At 45.8% G+C, this 21,175-nt stretch overlaps 1 protein-coding gene across 1 annotated transcript in view; it reads left to right on the top strand.

Moving 5' to 3' along the window:
- Positions 1-635: 635 nt before the first annotated feature.
- DNAH8 (dynein, axonemal, heavy chain 8) overlaps positions 636-21,175 on the top strand; it is a 262,658-nt gene continuing 242,118 nt past the window's right edge. Inside the window, exons 1-6 of the mRNA XM_015422004.1 lie at positions 636-752; positions 1,854-1,938; positions 8,647-8,795; positions 14,756-14,945; positions 16,116-16,279; positions 18,156-18,332. Coding sequence (XP_015277490.1) covers positions 651-752; positions 1,854-1,938; positions 8,647-8,795; positions 14,756-14,945; positions 16,116-16,279; positions 18,156-18,332 — 867 coding nt within the window. The 5' untranslated portion in view covers positions 636-650. The remainder of the gene's footprint in view (positions 753-1,853; positions 1,939-8,646; positions 8,796-14,755; positions 14,946-16,115; positions 16,280-18,155; positions 18,333-21,175) is intronic.

Raw genomic sequence — 21,175 nt, 5'->3', positions numbered from 1 at the left:
TAGCAGAGGTAAACTTGTTCTTCATTCCGGTATGGGTTTGGGGAGGGGGGAATTCAGAGAAGGAGAATAATTGAAAGATTATCTGATATACAGTAAAGGAAGTATAGCATTGGTTTCAAGTTTTGTATTTCTGAGGGACCACCTCTCCCCATATGTGCCCCATCATTTACTGGGATGTCCGCTTAGCCTTGAACAGGCTCCTGCCTGAGATCAGGGCTCTGCAGAACCTGTTACAGTTCTGCAGGTCCTGTAAAATGGAGCTGTTCCACCTGGCCTTTGGTTGAGGTGGCGGGCACCCAATTATTAGGCCTCCCCTGCTGAAGCTCTCCAACTATATATGGCCCATATTGATAAGATCTCCACTGTCCTTTGGTTTATAGCCTAGTAGCCTCCAGCCTTTTGGGATTGCTGTACTTCCCTGATTTATTGTGCTACCTGCTTTTAATTGTTTTAATTATTTATTATTATAACTCTTTTAATGGTTTTGTAACATTAGTGTTGTGACCGCCCTGAGCCTGCTTGTGGGGAGGGCGGGATGTAAATAGAAACAAACAAACAAATATTTAAACATGTAATTGTAACATCACTCTTTTAAATACACTTTTTCTGCTTTGCAGGCACGATACAAAGAAGCAAGGGAAGGCCGTAAAATGAAAATTAATTCTGCATATAAATATATATTTGAAATTCTGTCAGACCAACTTGGTTTAGACATTACAGCTGTGGAGGAACTAATTTTAGATGGCCCAACAGTGAGTCTGCTTTATTATAATAACTAGTTGTAAAATCCTTACATGGGCAGCAGACCAAGAGAGCCAGGGGCAGGAAACACAAGCTGAGTATCAGGTGGGGTATTGTAGTCCTAGTATCCTACTTACTGTCCTACTGCTCCTCTCAACATACGTGTAAAAAGAGGAAGAATGTGTGGCACTCCTACTGTCTAAATAGGCAGTGGAAAATGCTGTGCATATATGACACTAAACTGAATAAACAAATTCTGTACAATTGGTTGAAGAAACCTCACTGTTTACTGTTACTGTTACTTGTGGAAAATGATAAATAGTATTTTATTCTTGAAGAAGACACCTTCCAGAACGAAGCTTGTAATCTGGAACCCTCGTTGAACGAATGAGTGCATAGCGGATGTTAGTTACTTGAATGTATATTATGTTACTTACTTGAAACATTGAATGGTCAGCACAAATGAATTTCTTATAATTTATTGACTAATTCATTGTTACATTGTTGTATGTTTTATACATGCATCAACAATATATTTTCAAATTAGTTTATTCTGTTTAGTGTCATATATGCACAGCCTTTCCCACTGCCAGGCATTTCCAAAAAACCTGGTTTGAGTCCCAACTGAGTGCCTTACAGATATGCTGCTAGCTACTATCTCTCAGTGCAACCTTGCCTGACTACTCAGTGACCTCATTCTTCCTTCTTGGCAGCCCTGGATAGAACAGGTATAAAGGCATCCTAGAACCGCTGGATGTTTTCCCACCTCTTATTGAAGGGATCCCTTTGGGTGCCATGGCACTCACAAGAGACTTTCCTGATACCTGTGTAATTTTACTGTGATCTGGGAAATAAGAGTGCAACATTTAAATATCACACAAGGTAAATATTCTTAAATAAAAGAATAGGTTCTTTCAAATCCTACCTATGACAAAATAGTTACCACACGGCAGTTAATACTTTAACAGAAGAAGCTGAATGCATCTGCCTGGCATTGGTAGTAGAAGCTGTCACTAAGTAATCACCAGTTAAACAGGATCATTATTTTACATTAAAAGGATGCAGTGTTTCAGAACTTTTTGATTGTGAATAATCTATTTTTCTTTTATCAGTTAGAAGCATGTGAAAGTTTTTTTGTAAAAGGAGGAAGCAGAACTCTGAAGTTCTTATATCAAGAAGGTGAAGCACCTGGTGTAGGTAAGTGTTAATAATTTTCTGTGCATTGCTGTATTTCAACTTCAAAAGGGATTTAGAATGTTTTGCCCCCTACCAGGGTTACTTTTAATCATAGTGGATAGTCTAATTGATATGCTGCTATTATTCATGGAACTCAGTATGTGAGAAATGTATGGAAAATAAACCTCAGAAATCTGTGACTTAATAACACCCAAGCCCACCCGCACACACGATGGCAAGAGGAAATTAGATTGCCCAAGTACTTGACAGTTTATGGAATTTCCCCTCCTGCAATTCCTTGCATGCCTTTTGTTTATATTGATATATTCTAAAAGTATGAGTTTTTACGTGTACATTTTGTATCAAAAATTTATTACTTTTTGCCTGTCAAGGTACCTCTAGGCAACCTCTAGGTAAGAATTACACTAAAAAAAAGACCTACTACAAACAGCATATTAAAATCAGTCCATCAGCATTAGCAGTCATAAAAGTCACATGAAATAAACTGGCAAGCAGGCAGTCAAGAAGCTGTCGTTACTCTGGAAGGATTCCTCACTCTCCTAAAATAAATAAATACCTCTTGTCTTAACATCAGTGTATCTAATTCTCAATGTGGCCCCCTCCTGTGGATACTTAAATCTGAAGATTGCAGCCATGGATAGACAAGACAGAATTTTCTGCAAACCTGAGAAAAGCCACAGGTTTGCAGGAAAATCTGAGATCTTTATTTAAAAAAAACATTGGGGTCAAAAATCCCCAAATAATAGAAGCAGCACCTCCAGCTTTAAGAAATGAAAGTCCTCAATGGCTGTTGCTAGGCAACCACAATAGTATTACCAGCCTTCTAGCCCTGATTTTTGTTGATAAAAAGCAGGGGAAGGGGGCAGGACCCTTCCCAGGGACATTTTGGGCTTTGAGGGGAGGACTCAAGGTGCCAAGCCTGGCAGCATCCACCAGCAGGTGACTTGTTACCACCTGACTTTGTCTTACTCATCCAGGACCAGTTGTTTGCTGCTATTCAAGAGCAACCACCCAATGAAAGACAGCGTACAGTAGTGGTAAGAGTCTCAAACTAGGATCTGGGAGGTGCAGGTGTGAATCCCCATTCTGCCACTGAGTAACCTTGGGCCAGTTACACATTTTCACCGTAACCTACCTTACAAGGTTGTTGTGAGGGTAAAACGGAAGATATGAGAATAGTGTAAATTATTTTGTGTCCCTATTGTGAAGAAAGGAGGGCTATAGATGTAATAAATAATTCTATACATCTAATAGCAACATGTGGCCTCCATCTGAAGATACCTAAATCTGTGGATTGGGGCCATACTGATGCTAAACAAATTTTCCTGCAAACTTGGAGGACTCCCAGATCTTCATAAAAATACATTGTGGAGTTTAAATTCCCCCTGCGCATGCACATACAATGCACTTACTCTGATTCTGCAGCTGTGGACATTGGGATTTGCTCCAGGCCCAGCCACAGTTGCAGTGGCCTTTAGGAGCCACTCTGAGATGCCAGAAATTGCTCTAGGCCTGGCCAGCAGCAGTGGCAGACACTGGGAGCCTAGCCCTCTGATTGATGCAGGCTAGGATCTGCATCGCCCAATGTTTATCTGAGCGAAGCTCGACATTTGCGCTTGACCGCGTGGCACCCACACTAACCACGTGGTCGGAACAGAATACATTACACCCCTCCCCCCATGGTCTGCAATGCACCCACAAATAAAGTCCTTTAAATGAGCCGGTGCCTTTCTGGTGCGGGAGGAGCGGCAAAGCTCGGGAACGGTGGTTGGCGCCTCCCCTGATGTCCTCGGTGGAGAGCTGTCCAGGGGTGGCGCTGTGGTTTCCTGTGCCGGTATTTCTGGTGTAGCTGGAAGCGGTACCTCGGGCATGCCCCCAGGACGAGGCATGGGTTCGACAGGTCCCGGGTGTAGAAGGGCTGGGGTATACGGGGCTTCCGTAAGGTCTAAGTCCTTGGGTTCCAGAGGCAAGGTCCAGTGGCGTAACTGATTGATATGTCGATGCAGTACCTGTCCATCCTCACATGAAATCTCGTAAGATCTCGGGCTCTTGACTCTAACCACTCGAGCCGGAATCCAGGCTGGTCCCCGGGTATAGTTCCTTGCATACACTGGATCCTCTGGGAAGAATCCCCTGGCCACCTCGTGGGTCTCTGTGGCTGGAGCTTCGACTGGTGCATAGTCTAGGTGCAGGCGGCCGAGAAGTAGCTCCGCCGGACTGCGCACTGTAGTGGTGTGGGGCGTAGTTCGCTGGCCGAAAAGGAAAGCAGCCAGTTTATAGTCCCAGTCCGAGGAGTCCATGCAGCGGAGGGTGTCCTTCAATGTCCAGACCATGCGCTCAGCCTGTCCGTTGGTTGCGGGGTAGAACAGGGCAGACCGGACGTGGCAGATTCTGTAGTATCTTGTGAAGTCCTGGAACTCACAGGATGTGAACGCCGTTCCGTTGTCCATGACCAACATGTTGGGGATCCCCTGGGCGCTGAATATCCGCCACATTGCCTGGATGGCTGCCTTCGAAGAAGTGGAAGGTAGAGGGACTACCTCCAGCCACTTACTGTAGGAATCTATGAGTATAAAGAAAAGCTGCCCCTGGAAAGGTCCAGCAAAGTCCAAGTGTAACCTGGACCAGGGGCGGTGAGAAGATTCCCAGGCCCTTTCCAGGGCCCAAGATGGTTCCGACCGGGAAGCCTGGCATGGTTGGCACCTTTCAACCACGTCCTCTATGTCCTTGTTCAGCCCAGGCCACCAGACGTAACTGTGGGACAAGGCTTTCATGCGCACCACCCCGGGATGCGCTTCGTGAAGGGCGGTGAGGACCCTTTCCCGTAAGGGCTTAGGGATGACCACTCTGCTTCCCCACATCACTCAGCCTTTATGGACGGACAGTTCGTCCTTCCGGGAAGCAAAGGGTGTAAAATCAGGATCCCCTTTGGCCATGGGCCACCCCCTCACCACCCAGTCCAGAACCCTGCAGAGCACCTTATCCTTGGCGGTGCAGCGAGCCACCTCCTTGACGTGGACTGGCTGATCCAGGAGTGTGATCAGGTGAGCGGGAGCTGGTCACAAACGGGCAGCGGCAGGTGGCTTAGGGCGTCAGCATGGCCCATCGTCTTCCCTGGTTGGTGAACAAGGGTGTAGGAGTACCCCGCCAAGAAAATTGACCAGCGGAGCACCTGAAGTGAAATCATTTGAGGGGTCTGGCGGTCGGGAGCCAGGAGACCCAGCAGCAGCTTGTGGTCGGAGAGGACCGTGAAGGGGTTCCCGTATAGATAGTGGTGAAATTTCTTCACCCCCGCTACAATAGCCAGCGCCTCCTTATCTATTTGCGCGTAGTTGCGCTCAGCTGCAGAAAGAGTCCATGAATAATAGGCTACTGGGACCTCGCAGCCATCTGGCAGCCGGTGGTCCAGGACTGCCCCAACCCTGTAAGGCGAAGCGTCACAGGCCAGCACCACAGGGAGTGCCTTGTTGAAATGTGCCAGGACCGAATTTGACATGAACAAGTCCTTGACTGCTTGGAAAGCTGCAGCTTGTGGTGGACCCCAGACCCAAGGCGCCGACTTGTTCAGGAGGCGGTGGAGCGGTACAGTTGCAACTGCAGCTTTGAGGGGCAAAAAGGAATGATAAAAGTTCAGGAGCCCCAGAAAAGCCTGCAGCTCTGACTTAGACTGTGGTGGCGGTGCGTGTGTGATGGCTTTCACCTTGTCCGCGGTGAGGTGGATGCCGGAGGCGTCGACTGCAAAGCCCAGGAACTCGATGCGAGGGACCCCCAGTATGCACTTCTCTCGCTTGACCTTGAGCCTGACCGTGTCGAAGCGGCAGCACAGCCCGCAGACGGTCAGCGAAAGACGAGTTGTCCAGGGCGGCAATCAGCACGTCGTCTAAAAATGACTGAACTCTGGGGATATCTTTCAGTTGCGAATCCATAAAAGATTGAAAAATTCCTGGCACAACCGAGACTCCGAACTGGAGGCAGTGCACCTTGAAAGCCCCCCTATGTGTCATGATTGTTTGAGCCTCTGCTGTGGCAGCATCAACTGGCAATTGTTGATACGCATAGGCCAAGTCCAACTTGCTGAAGACCCGCCCCCCCACCAAAGCTGCCAACATATGGCTCACCACCGGCACCGGATAAGCGTGTGGCTGCAGAGCTGTATTAAGCGTACATTTGTAGTCAGCACAAATGTGCACGTCCCCGTTCGGCTTCACCAGGGTAACTATAGGGGTTTCCCACCGTGCAGACGCAACTGGTTCCAGAACCCCTTGTGCCACCAGGCGATCTAGCTCAGCCTCAATCTTAGGCTTCATTGCAAGCGGCGGTAGCCAGGCCTTAATGCGGATAGGGTGAACAGCAGGGTTAAGGTCCAGTGAAATAGGTGGCCCAGAAAACCACCCCAGGCTGCCATCGAAAACTCGGGGAAATTCAGCGCATGCAGCGCCAAAATCCTGTAACTGGACCTGGTTAACCCCATTCAAAGACCGTCCCAGAGACCTGAACCAGGAGAGGCCCAGCAGACTGGAGAGTCGCCCACCCACCACCAGCAGGTCTAAGGGGCCGTTAAAGTCTTGGAACTGCACCTGGAACTTGTCTCAGCCCAGTACTGCCATGGGGTTTTTATTGAAGTCTCGTAAAGTGAAGCCTCGTGGCTTTTACAGCCCCCCCCCCCGTGGGGACACAGCTTGTGGAGCGTATCCGCGGAGATAATGGAAAACAATGAGCCCATATCAATCTCCATGCTGCAGGGGGACCCCTCTATAAGAACAGTAACATGCAGTTTGTTGGGGCTGTCGGGGGGCAAGTTACATACCAGGTGCTGCTGGTGGTTGGCCAAGAGAGTGTGGAGGCCGATGTGCTGGTCCGTCGAAGTCTGGTGTGTGGAGGGCCTCGGGCGCTGTCCCATGGAGCAGCAGACCCTGGAGATGTGCCCCGATTTGTTGCACGTTCTGCAGACGGCGTTCCGGAAACGGCACGACCTGCGTTCGTGGTCCTCTCCGCAGCTAGCACATGGAGCCGAGGGAGCCAAAGACACCTTGCCCAACGTGGATGACGACTGATGCGAGCACTGAGACAACTGATGGTGGACCTGTAGCACCTCTTCCTCGTCTGATGCGTCGGAGTCAACAGAAGCTTGTGTGCGATGAACCGCCTTAGCGCGGTGGTCTTGATGGGACTTCTCATAAGCGGTGGCCTCCCGGATCGCTTTATCCAGATCCAGGTCATCCTGGCTGACCAGCCTCCTCCGGAGCTTAGGCTCCCATAGTCCCACGAGGAACTGATTGAGGAGAGCTTCAGCCAGGTTGGTGAAGGAACACCGGGTGGCGGCCCAATGCAGAGCCGCCAGGAAATCAGAGGCGGTCTCATCGGGGCCCTGGACTTTCGCAAACAAGTCCATGCGCTCCACAAACGTAGTGGGTTTGGGAGCCAGGTGGTCGGTCAGTGCCTTAACCAAAGAGTTGTAAGACTTGTTTTTTGGTCAGCCAGGGCGCTATTAAGCAGGAGATTGGCCTCCATCCCGCAGTGGCGGAGAAGGTACGCCTTCTTCATACCTGGTTCCGTTACATCATGGATGGTGAAGTGGCTCTCGAGGGTCTCCAGCCAGGTTTCCCACTGCGAGGGATGGGAGATATCGAAGGCAGGGAGACTCTCCGGTGCGGCAGCCATCTTAGGTTCCACAAGGAGGCAAACGGCGGGAATGGCAGGAACGGCAGGAACTAGCGAGTGTAGAGAAGAAGCGGTGCGGTGCTGCTCTCGGGGTCAGCGGTGCGATGCTTTGAGCTGGAAGCGGTGCGATGAGCGAAGTTACTGAAGATACGCACGAACAAACGGCGTGTGGTGATCTCGGCGCAGCAACTCGATGCGATGCCCGGAATGTGGCCTCTGTTCAAGGGGAAATTAATCCCACCTTCGTTGCCAGTGAAAACTACGCATACGAGTGATTTCAGCTTAGCGTACTTTATTTAGTGTAGAACAAGACAACTTTAGCCAGCTCACAGGCCAGCTTATATCCCCCGTGAGTCCACCACCCAGAACCCCCCCCACTTCCCAATAGGTTCTAACTAGTAGCCAAGAGTCCCATAGGCACTCGGCTGGGAGCCTAGCCCTCTGATTGGTGCGGGCTAGGATCCACATTGTCCATTGTTTATCTGAGCCAAGCTCGACGTTTGCGCTTGACCGCATGGCGCCCACACTGACCACGCGGTCGGAACAGGATACATTACAAAAAGGTAAGGATATAGGGATTACCAGGAGGAGGAAAAGAGTAAATAGTGTGGGGAAGGGAATACAGGGGAAAGTGAAGGCCCCCCCCCAGTCCTTGCAGGTTCCCCACCATGCAGTTCGGTCTGGCACAGTGTTTTCCCAGGGAGAGGCTGCCAGAAGGAAGGAATCAGGGAAAGCTAAAGATGAAGCAGATAAAGGTAGGTTGGCTGGTGGGTGGGAAAGAGAAAAGGAAGCAGGATAAGGGGAGAGGCTATAGGGGCTTTCAGGGAAGGGAAAGCGGAAATAGTGGGAAGTGGATTAGATGCTCTCCACAGTTCCTTGTGGGTCAATTATGGAGGTAGTTACTATAGCAAAGATCTATGCACCCATTACTTCACTGTAATTTCTTAAAAGAGCTGCAGCAGGACTGGCTTTAGCAGGTACTTCACCAATGCCACCATGTATATGTTTTAAGATAAGAATGTTGTTTTTAAATGTGTTTTTTTCCAGAATGTGGTAGAGCAATTCCAGGAGTTTTAAAAGGAACTAAAATGATGAAGCTGTACATTGATGAATCACCAGACAAGTTCAAAGGATTGTGCTTATTCTTTGTACGCGCTCGGAATGATATTGCTGTGAATGTAAAATCTATGCATGAGGTATTCTGCTTCCCAGCTGTTAATATTATGATGATTACATCCATCATAACAACATGTATGGGGACAGTGAGGGAGAGAGAAGGACCATGTATTACATATATTTCTGGGTGGGTGCACTGCTTTGTGGGATCCCTCTCAATGGAGGCTAGGACACGTAGTATAAGGGGTAGGCTTTTGTACAGAGATAATCATTCTGCCTGGAGTATGGACCAGCCCATGGCCAGAGAGGGAGAGAAGGATGACATAGACATACTTCGCTGGGGAGAATCTGGCCATAACTTTACTGGTTACAGCTAGGGTGTCAAACTTATTTGTTACAAGGGCTGGATCTGACATAAATGGGACTTTGTGGGGCCGGGCCATGCATGTCATAAAATGTAATGCCAGGTAGCGGAGATAAAACTTTATAAAGGATACAGATATATATATAAAGGATATATATTTCTGTTAACATTTGGTTTTAATTTTAGTTTGTTATGTTTTAATCTCGTTAAATTCTGTTTTAAATTATACTCAGCCTACTATAGTCATTCCACCTTAAAGAGTTTCCCCCCTTCTTTTTTCTCTCTTATTGTACCATCTTCTTTTCTTTTGGGGCTGTAAATAGTTCCTATAGTCTTCTGCTGTGGGAAATTTTTTTTGCCCATACTGACTTGTTGTGCCCAAACAAAGAATATTAAGTGTATTTGGGATTCTTTCGGGGTTGTTCCTTCTGGTATGTTGTGATCTTCTTTCTTTAAACAGGAGTGCATCTGTGTTCTCCATTTTCACATTAGAGAGATTGTTCTCTAAGATTTTTTTCCTCTTCAAAAAACAACTCTTCATTCGGATCTTTTAGCTCATTTGAAGATTCATTTAAAGGTGGTTCCAACAGACTTTCTTCTTGGTGGAATTTGCATAAAGCCTCTTGCATAAGCTCAGTCCAAAGACACAGTCTATGTAAAGATGTTGTTAAATATTTCTGTTATCTCTTGGAGATCCATTTCTATAAATCAGTTTAGGCAGGTAGACAATTAAGCAAAGAGGTAGACCATCGATTAGTTCCGATAATCCATCCTTCAGTTTGCAATCTAAATTATAGTCCTTTTGATGTTGTTTCCTTTAGCTTGAGACCCGCTCCCAGAAGAGGGGGGAGGGAAAAACTATATGAGTGTTCCCCTCCTCCGCTTTTTTTCTTTCTGAACTGTTTTGCAGTCTGGTTGAATGCTACAGTTCTATTCCAAAATACGTTTCATATATGTGCTAAGAAAAAGGATCTTGCTTGTTAGATGTCTTCTTGTATTTGTTGTAGAAAGTGATTTATCTGTAGAAATAAGCTTAGTTTTGATTCTCACAAAGTCTGGCAGACACAGCTTGGAAGCCAATATGGCGATTGCTTGGCTGGGGCACTGAGATGGACAAAAGACTCCAGAACCCAGCAGCTGCTAGATTCTGGTACTTCATCAATTCTCCTGCTTCAGAGACCTCTCTCCTGAGGCCTCCCCTAGGAGTTTGGATAAATCAAACTCCCCCACACCGTGCAATTTGAGTGGCTGCTGGAGCAGGGCCCTGCAGCTCCACTTGATTGTGCTGTGCTGAGACTGGAACGTTCAGTTGCCTATAGGTACCCAGTTTGATGACCCCCCCCATCACTGATATCTTGGGGTGTTTGCCAACTTAAAATCCCCTCAACACCATGCAGAGCAGGTGAAAAAAGGCCTTCCCCTTGGCCAATCTGAGTGAGGTCCAAAAATTCCTGCTCAGCTCAAAAAAACAGCAACATGGTCTAAAAAAGAGGGTGGGTGGGTAGGAAGCTCGTGCTGGGCCAAACTGAGGAGGAAGGGTGGCTGTCGCAAACCAGCCCTCGATTGGCCAGCACTCCTGTGCTAAGCCACAATTGGCTCCCCTCACCCTTGTGCTTCCTCAAAGGAAATGGGAGGGGGCAGCCAAATTCTGGTGCCCACTCCATGGGCAGACTCCGGTCTTTTGCCCAGTCATATTTATTCCCAAATATTTAATAGGATTGGTGGCGGCTGAGCACTCTGTGCCCTTTATAATGTCTTCTTGTTATTGTGTTAAAATTTTCGTTATCATTTTTGTCTTTTTTCTGTTAATTTTATAGCCTGATTAGAATCCAAATTCTTCAATATGTTCAATTATATATTGCAACATTTTCTAGGGATTCAAGACTGTTAGAACCACATCACCTGCATAACTTTTCATTTTGAACTCTACATTATCCACTTTTATTCCCTTAACTCTATTGAATTGTCTGTTCTTTATAGCTAAAATCTCAATTGCTAGTATGAATAATAAAGGGGATAAAGAACATCCCTGATGTGTTCTTTTTTCAGTTGAAATTGGTTATGTTAGTTTCCCGTTAATTAAAATATTTGCTTTTTGGGTTAAGTATATTCCATGCATCCAGTTCCAGAATGCAGGACCAAAGCCTATAATTTGTAGAACACTCAGTAAGAAAGGCCATGTTAAGTTGTCAAACGTTTTCTCTGCATCTAGAAATAGAAACATCGCTTGCTTTCTCTTGTTATTCACAAATTCCATTACATCTATTATGAATCGTATATTATCTTTCATGTTCCTCTTTCATACAAAACCTGTTTGATCTGAGTGTATTAAATTTGGTACGCATTTTCTTAATCTTTCTGCCATTTTTGTGGCCAAAATTTGTAGACTACATTCAGCAGAGATACTAGTCTATAAGACTGTGGTAACAATGCATCACTTGTCCTCTTTATGTGTTATCATTATATACGCCTCTTGCCACATCAGGGGTATTGTCCTTTCCCCCTTTGTCTCATTCAGAACTTTTTTGTAACGGTATTATGAATACTTCTTCAAGATTTTTGTAATGCGTTGCTGTCAAACCATCTGGTCCTGGTGCTTTTATTCTTCTTCATGTTCTTTATTGCTTGAGAGATTTTTTGAATTGTTATTGCTCGGTTTAATAATTTTCTATGTTCTGGCATAAACTTTGCAATCGGGATGTCTTATTATTTCTTCTGAAACAGACTTCTTTTTATATAATCCTGAAAAACCACTGGTAAATTGCTCCTATATTTCTTTTTTTGCATGTGTAATTTGATCTCCTTTCTTTACACCTGTTATTACTCTTTTACTCTTTCCTTCCTGAGACAATATGCCAGATATCTGCCAGCTTTATTCGTATATTCAAAATTGTTTTCGGAATTTTAGTTTTTTTCTGTTCCTCTTCCATTTCTAACATGTCTAATTGGTTTTTAAATTCTTTGACCTCTGCTAGTGTTTTTTATTGAGATTGGGTTTTTTCCTGTTCCAATCTGTAATTTTTTCCTGCTATTATCTTAGTTTGTTCTGAACTTTCTCACTTTTTTAGCAGAAGCTGCTAGTAGAGTTCCCTGATAAAAGCATTATTTGCTTCCCAAATTGTGGCTGAAGACATTCCTTCTGTGTTGTTTATTTTAAAAAACTCTTCCAGATCTTTTTTACACTTACCTACCACATTTATTGTTGTAAAAGAGCATCATTTAATCTTTGTCTTCTTCATGATTCTCTGTTCCATTGCACGACTACTTCTTTGGGAATGTGGTCGGAAAATATCTTTGTTTGAATCTCTACTTTTTCTAAATTCTTTGTCAAATTTCCAATACATGGAAATGCTGGAATTAGAAGATTCCTAGAGGACCAAGCATTCAAAGGGCAGAGACTTTACCTTCTTCAGACAGACATCAAATATATTCAAGAATAGAAATGTCCTGGATATCAAAATGTTTGACAATGAATTTAGAAAAAGTTGAGGTTGACAACCCTATTGTATTTTCAGCACACACTCTGAAAGAGATCCCTTCTTAGAAAGGCTGCTTTTTGTGGACAGCTTGCCAGCCTCACCTTTTTGCCCCTCCCTAGGGAAGATATCCTGCCAACCTAGCAGTTCGAAAGCAAGAAATTGCAAGTAGATAAATAGGTACCACTTCGGTGGGAAGGTAACAGCATTCCGTGCACCTTGGTGTTTAGTCATGCCGGCCACATGACCACAGAAATGTCTTCGGACAGCACTGGCTCTTCGGCTTTGAAATGGAGATGAGCACCGCAACCCTAGAGTTGGACTCAACTGGCTTTCGAGCAAGGGAACCTTTACCTTTAGGGAAGATAATCTCAAACCCAGGGGTCATTTCGTAGAAAAAGAGGTGCAGGAGCTCATTAACACAACTCATTAGCATAACTTATTTGCATATGCCACACCCCCTGATATCACCGGAAGTGTGTCAGAAGGCAACACCCACCACTCAGGCTCCACTGGACTGTTTTGGATTGCTAGCTAAGGGGGGGGGACGTGTAGATCTGTCCTCGCAGAGGAGGGAGAGCTTGTACCTGAATAAAACTTGGTCTTAAAGGTGCCACTGGACTGTTTTGGACCTGTTGGTTCTGCAGCTTACCTGTCTGCTTCTTGCTCTGACTGAGGGCTGCTGGGAGCAGGGGGTGGGGCTTGTTGCATGTGCCCACCCCCTGGGCTCTTTATTGCCGGAGCTCCGCTCCTGTGCGATCCTGCAGGAAATGACCCCTGCACAAATTAGAGATCTTTTTATCCCATCGTGCCCATCTCTGATAGCCTACAGGCTTTGCATGCCATGTCAAAATGGTTCAAAAGGTGCCAGCCTCTTGCAGGGAAGGCAGAGTGAATTATCCCAGTGAATACTGTGCAATCTGCCATCCAATTGTTTTATCTACCTCCTTTTTCTTGCTACCTTTTACCTCTTTCTTTCCTTATATTCCCCTTTAACTCATCACCTCCACAAATTAGTTAGAAGACAGCCACATACTTACCCAAAAAAATCCTCTTCTGAAACCTAGTAGGAAGATTGACTCCAGGTGGGTTGTCACTTATCACATATGGTTGAGCTGGCTTCATTATCACTGCCTATTTCCTGGCTAGGAACCCATACTTCTTTTGGAGTTGGGCAATATTTACAAGTATGGTCCCTGAGCTGCGGTGCCCATCTTGGGAATCCTGGAACATGAGCCCTCATCTTCCAGTACTTCCTCATTGAGAAATCATTCCTGGAAGAAGTTGACTTGCCTGAGGATCCAGTGCTGTCTGAATACTCATCCCTGTCCTGTCTGCTGAATCACTTGCACTCAGACTTCTGGTATGTCTTCCTTTTAGTGGTCCAGCACTGTTGACCATCCTCAAGTCCTACCTTAAGAGCTGTCAGTAGATGGTGATGCTGACTTCCTGGGCCTGCGTTTGCCCATAATGTCTTAGATGCTTGGTGAAGTGTGTTAGGTCTTTTGCCAGACCAGCCAGTAAGCAAAAACTGGCTTTTACCTTTCTATTGCCATGATCCTCACTGGAGGGCAGAAGAATTGGATTGGGTAATGTTTGTGCTTGCACTGCAGAGGTGTGGCCTCTCTGCATGGTAGATGGAATGGGGGCTGAAATGGGGGGGGATCTGGCCCTGTTGTCTAGATGCAGGCATCCTGCCTTGAAGGCCAGGCAGCTCCAAAGTAGGGATTAACTTTGTGACATGAGACTTTCTCTGTTGAACAGGTGGAGCATCTGATGAACAGGTAGTGGCTCTGTGATCTTCACAGGAGGCATCCATCTAGAAGAAGGCTTTCCCTGGCAGAGGGCTTTAAATGCACACCTGCCTCCCCTTCCTTTTAAACATGAGCTGTGGACCAGATTGAAACCTGCAGCCCTCAGATCCGCTGACTGCACTCCCCCCCAAGGGATGCAGCTGGCCACTGGGATTGGGGCTGTAGGAAGCTGCTTGAGAACCACCTGGCTGAGAGCCAATGCTGGGTCCAATTGCCCAGGTGTCATCTTGTTCTCCCCCCCCCAACACACTCATACTGTATCCAAGCACAAATCATGCTCCAGTGTAAGGCTGAGAGGTAGACTTAGATTTTCTTTTTAGCCCAAAAGGCTTAAGTCATTTTGTGGGTTTGGATTTTTAATCAGTATCGTAATGTTTGGTTTTCAGGACATCTACTTCTCATTACTTGATGGGATTGAAGGTCTCCTCCTTGGGATCAGGAAAATACTTGCAAATGTATTTCTACCAGCTATCCTAGCAACAAGTAATTGGGGTGCTTTAAATCAAACCAAACAGGGAGAATGTGAAAAACAGAACTTTATGGAAACTCTTAACAGATACCTTTTGTTTCTGGATGGTAAGGACCTTGTTAAATGAAAGTAAAGAGCTCAATTATTTGAAAACACTCTACTTTTGTATACTTATTACAGAGAGGTGTCCTAATACAAAGTTATCATTGGCCGCAGTCATACACACTAATTAATCCACTTTCAATCCACTTTCAGTGCACTTTCCAACTGGATTTTACTGTGTGAACTGGCAAAATCCAGTTGGAAAGTGCATTGAAAGTGCATTGAAAGTGGATTATTTAGTGTGTGTGATCGCAGCCTTATGGCCCATTCTGCATCTAGCATTCGCTCCGCTGTTTTACCAAACCCACATTGAAATAGAAATTCCCCTCTACATTGCATGCCACTTTCTCTTTGATCGATTGTTGGATTTTATGGCAGTGTCCAGTCTGCATGCTGCTTTCACTTCATTTGATCTCTCTGGAGTTTTATGGTACCATCTGCATAGACCATTTTATGGCCATTCAGGGCTGACTTTGCAGTCAGTATGGCATTGGCCTGGGGTATTTGAATGTGGTTTTGAGCTGCATCTTTTTCTGTTCCAGTGTGGGTTTGGTAAAACAGCAGAGAAATGCTAGATGCAGAATGGGCCTAAGTACCTAAGTATTTCTGCATATGCCCTAATCAAAACAGTCAGCACTGACAATCATGTGTCGAGAGAATAAAATTGGAAAAATTGGAAATTTTGTGAGACCACTTTCATCAGACAAGTTTTGAGACTGTCAGAGATAACTATGCCAGTCATTTCTGTACATAGCCCAGAAGCTGGGTATGAAGCTTTTAGTGTGGCAGTGATCTTTTGTGCGTGTGGACCACTGTTCCAGTTAGCTGGGACATGTCTAGGAAGCTGCTACCAAGTAGACTGAAGCCATTGTGGATTTTCTTCTGCCTCTACGTTCTGAAAGCAGAGGGAAGAGAATTGGTGAGATCTTAAACACAGGAATAAGAGAATATGGTCTTATTATATGCACAGCTCAAGAGTTTTTGTTTCCTGGGGGCATAAAGTCACCATGTGTCTGTGAGGAACAGCTGCATCAAATCTAGTTTCTGGGCAACTGGGCAGCTGGGAGCACATTATTTCGAGTATGAGGAGAAAGGTGGATGAATGGTCTTGCTAAATGAAACATGATATAAGGATTAAATGGCAGATTCTGAATGTGTTCTCTTACTTATTTCAGGTGCTAGAGTGAGTATTGAGGGGACTGTTGAGCTGAGAAAAATAGATTACATTGACTTTTCTAAACTCCAGTCTTTTGAGGAGGTGACAGCTGCAGCTGCTAATCCTGATACCGTTCATCAGTTAGAGGATGTGCTTATGATATGGTATAAGCAAATTGAACAAGTAAGTTTCTGGTCCATCTGCTGTGATGAATCAGGAATTCACAGTACATGGGGCATATTGTGCATGTAGTTTTTTTAAGCATAATATGTTAGCCAGGCAGGAGTGGTGAGAAGAGGAGCAAAGAGGGAGGAAGGAGGGGTGTGGCTGGTGCTGGGAGGATGTGAGGGGAAAAAGAGAAGGGGGTCAATATCTAGGGATATGGGAGAGGCACATAGAGATGGAGGGGAAAGAGGAAGGGAGTGTGGTGTAAGGTTACAGGAAATGTTGTCCAAAATAAAGCTTTCTGGCCACATACAAAATAAGCTGCTTAATTTTATGTAATGGGGGTGGGGGTAGAGGGATTTCTCTAATTCCAGCTCCTGCCAACCTAGCAGTTCGAAAGCAAGAAATTGCAAGTAGATAAATAGGTACCACTTTGGTGGGAAGGTAACAGCATTCCGTGCGCCTTGGTGTTTAGTCATGACGGCCACATGACCACAGAAGTCTTCGGACAGCGCTGGCTCTTCGGCTTTGAAATGGAGATGAGCACCGCAACCCTAGAGTCGGATTCAACTGGCTTTCGAGCAAGGGAACCTTTACCTCTTTAGAGGGATTTACATATGTAAATATCCCTCTGTGCACTTTTATGACCCTAGTTTGTGCTCTAAGCCTGTGTATATGAAGGCATACACTTGGTGTGATACTTTTTTAAAAATGAGAGATGTTTCTAATTTGAATAAATCTATATTTATTGGCTATGGCAAAGGATAGAAAAAAGTAAGAAGAGAAGGTGCACTTACTGTAAGCAAACCTGAAATGCACTAAGGAGGCAGTTAAGCAATTTCTAATGGAAGTGATCACACTCTTTTGCCGTATTCACCCACAGTTAGTCCAAATGGAACACACTCATGACTGTGTGTACTATGTCCCCAAACAAAGGAAAAAAGAAAAAGGAACCAAAGGAATGGAGTTGCAGAATGTGAGAGGGGGCATATTGACTAGGAAGGAGGAGGAGAGCTAGAAGAACAGAGAGATAGGGAGAGCTTGGAAGAGAGGTGAGGATATAAGGGTAGACGGGGAAGACAGGTGGGTTAGCCAGGCTGGAGTGGATGAGAACAGGAGCAAAGTGGGAGGAGGAAGTGGCAGGGCTGGTTGCTGGGAGGATGTGAGGGGAAAAAGAGAGGGGAGTCAACAGCTGGGGATCTGGGAGAGGCAGTAGAGGTGGTGGGGCAAGAGAGAAAAATCAAGAGAGCTTCATACATTGGCTAAATTGAAGCATGTGTATTGTAAGGAGCCATGGTGGTGGAAGACAGTTCTGTGGTGAACTGAACCTAAAATGGTGGGCATTGAGGGGTTACACAGGGGTTACATAGGCCACAGGAGTGGAGGGATCCTGCGAGTAGTATTGAACAGAACCTTTTTCTGGTGACCATATCTGCAGACTGGAACTTTCTTTCATTTTTGTTGCTGCTGTTGCAGCAGTTCCCACTTCCAGAGACACAAGCGGCTGTTCACTTTTAAAACATGATTTGCCTCTTTGGCTTTTGGAACTACTGTGGGGCAAACTTCAAATAAACTGCTTCCTATGAGCATGGTTCCCCTCTGCATGCCTAAACATTTCATTGAAATGCAGCCTATACCTTTTGTATTTGAAACAAGTTGTATCAATGACCCCATCAAGCGATAGGATAGGGATCAGAAAACAATTATTTTTCGATTAAACTGGTATAGTTGGATTTAAGCCACTTTACTACCATTCGTATCTATGATAAGTACTTAACATTCCTCCTTCAAGAAAGAAGAAATTGATAGAACTAGTAATGACTGTGTATAGCATTAACTAGTTGTTACCAGGTGAAAAGTTGTAATGACACACAAATTCTTCTGTTTATTATAGGTTTTGATTGAGAGTGAGCAAATAAGAAAAGAAGCTGATGACTCGGGTCCTTTGACTGAACTAGAGCACTGGAAGCGTATGTCTGCTAAATTTAATTTTATAATTGAACAGATCAAAGGACCAAATTGCAAGAGTGTCATAAATACTCTAAATGTTTCACGCTCCAAAATGATAAAGGTAAGACCAATAAATTCTATAATTGATTTAAAATATGTCTATGACTTGCATAGCCTAGGCTAGCCCAATCTCATCAGATCTTGGAAGCCAAGCAGAGTCAGCCCTGGTCAGTATTTAGGTGGGAGACCACCAAAGAATACCAGGGTCCCTACACAGAGGCAGGTAATGGCAAGCCACCTCTGAACATCTCTTGTCTTGAAAACCCTATGGGGCTGACATATGTTGGCTGCAACTTGACAGCAAAGAAAAATTAATTTAATTTGTTAGTTTAAAATATTTCTATGCCTGCCTTTCTTCTGAGCATCTCATGACCCAAGGTGGATATTTACTTTAATGACAGGGTCTCTATGGTACCCTTCTCTTTCAGGCTTATAATGCATACATAAAACCATATTCAATTAATCCTATTTATTTAATCTAGTATAACTATCATTACTCAATAATCACTAACACATTAAAATTCTGACTGTTTTTATAACAATGCATTGAAAAACTATAAAATATTCCTTTGCCACTAATCAATCTCTCTCTTAATAAAATATAAGAATTCAGTTGTACAGTAGAGTTATTACTCCTGCTGGGATAAGAATTTACCACTTGATTTACATACCTCACATGGTCCCTAAATTCTTGTACTTTATTCAGGTTTAATAGCCATAGGCAGGACCGGCTCACCCGCTAGGCAAGCTAGGAACTCGCCTAGAGTGCGGGCCAGCCCTTAGGGCGCAGAAGGAGAGGCAGGGGCGGCCGCTAGCACGCCTGGCCAGCATGGCGCCTGGCCAGCATGGCGGAGGGAGGCAATGTTATGATTAAGTAGGAGCATTGCTTCCCAGGCTCAATGGCGCACGGGGGAAATCCCGCAATTGGGCCTCAGCTTTTTGAATTTACTATAATCTATTGGGATCCATGCTTTTGCCTCATTCTGAACAGTGATCCTGTTATGTACCTATTGCTTCAAATAAAGGAAAACCTTTTCTACAAGTGTGTTCTTCGTTGATGCGATGGGAGTCTGACACTGGGAAAAGGAAGAGGAGAGCCGAGAAAAGGAAGGGCAGCGTAAGTGAAACTGACTGAGAAGGTGGCAGGCAGGTGAGAAAGAGCTTCACAACCTGCCCGCCTGCCGCCTTCTCAGTCAGTTTCACTTTCGCTGCCCTTCCTTTTCCCGGCTCTCCTCTTCCTTTTTCCAGCGGTGGCCGAGGAAGAAGGTGCCTTGCAGCCCCCGTCCCTCTGTGAGGGCTGATGGCGCGTCTTCTGCCCAGGTGCTGTGTTGGGGAGCAGCCAGGCACTCGAAGGTAAAGGGGGGGGAGGCAAGCTGGCAAGCCCAGCCCCACCCGGAGTCCCATGCCCATGTCGCCTGGAGCTGGTTGAGGGGTGGGCAGAGGTGCCGCGCTTCGGTGGGGGTAGGTGAGCCTCTGAGTATTACTGTTGCCTCGCCTGAGCTGGGCTTTTGTTAGCGGATGGGCACCGTGGGGTTTTCGCAGAGGAGGAAAGCGTGCCCAGGAGCACACCCAGGTGCCCCCTGCCCCAGTGGCCGCTACTGCACAGGGGAAGCGAGAAGGAAGAGGAAAGCCTCGTGACTACACTGCCAGTTCCATTGTTTTGGGGCGGGGTGAAGTACAGTGGGGCGAAGAGCGAAGGCAGACTGAGCCCCCGACTGTTATGAATGCTTGACTAAGCTACTGTGTGTGTGTGTGTGGAATCCATCTGGGGAGTACTTGGGTGGTCAGGAATTGGGAGGGGTGCACCTCGGAAGGGTAGGGCGCCCCCCCCGCTCCCCCCATCTGCTTCTTCCCTGCTAGTCTATCCATTCCTCCTTGGGTGTGGGAGAGAGAGAGAGCTCTGACCCGAGGCGCCGCATGCCCGCTGGGAGGTCTCCAGGCCCCACCGGGAGGTTGGCATCTGCGCTCGCCTAGGGTGCAGGAACACCTCAGGCCGGCCCTGGCCGTAGGCCATACACCAAAGAACATTTAGGAGTTGGAAATAATGATACTGAATTTAGTTTAATCAATTGTGCAATTTTTGCTGTAATTAATTAAAAATAATCTGAATTTATGAACATCTGAAGTGGTTGAATATTTTGAATTTCTCCCTGGCTGTGGCATATTTTGAACAGTAGAAAAAGATGTGTCATAATAAATCAACCACTGACAAAGGACAGTTGCCAAAAGCACTCTTCTGGAGGTGTCCTAAGGAAACAGCCCTTCATCTGAATGCATTGCAGTGCACTATCACATGCAGCGACCTCAGTTTGGAAACCACCAGAGTGTGGACGTATTGCAGGGTTTCAAATTCAACTGGGTATTTGATTCTCACATAAATTGGGGGACGTTTCCTTCTGGGATCTTTAAATAAAAGATTCCAGTCCTGTTTAAGAAGTTTCTCAGAAGGTAACACTCTTTTCCTCTCTGGTAAGAGGTTCACAGGCCTCCATGGGCTCAACTGAGTGCTTTTGTAATCCACGGTTGTGTTCCACAAAGACCAGCAGCACTCATGGGCTGCTAAATGAGCAAAAAACATGGACCCTAAATGCAGTTTTTGCTGGTATGGAATGGGGTTGCCACTTCAATACGTATGAATTAGACCTAAGCAGGGTCGTAGAAAAAGAGGTGCAGGAGCTCATTAGCATAACTTATTTGTATATGCCACACCCCATGACATCACCGGAAGTGTGTCAGAAGGCAACACCCACCGCTCAGGCTCCACCCCAAAAATCTCTAGGTATATCCCAACTCAGAGCTGGCGAGCCAGCTTTACACTTTTTGACTAAAGACACTTTAGGTTTCCTTTGCTCTTGCAGGGAAGCTACCCTCAGGGCTGGCTCCAGGTTTTTTTGTACAGTAGGC

The sequence above is a fragment of the Gekko japonicus genome, unplaced genomic scaffold (genome assembly GCF_001447785.1).
Source record: "Gekko japonicus isolate JY-2015 unplaced genomic scaffold, Gekko_japonicus_V1.1 scaffold960, whole genome shotgun sequence".
NCBI lineage: Eukaryota > Metazoa > Chordata > Lepidosauria > Squamata > Gekkonidae > Gekko > Gekko japonicus.
This window is presented reverse-complemented; position numbering and strand designations above follow the sequence as displayed.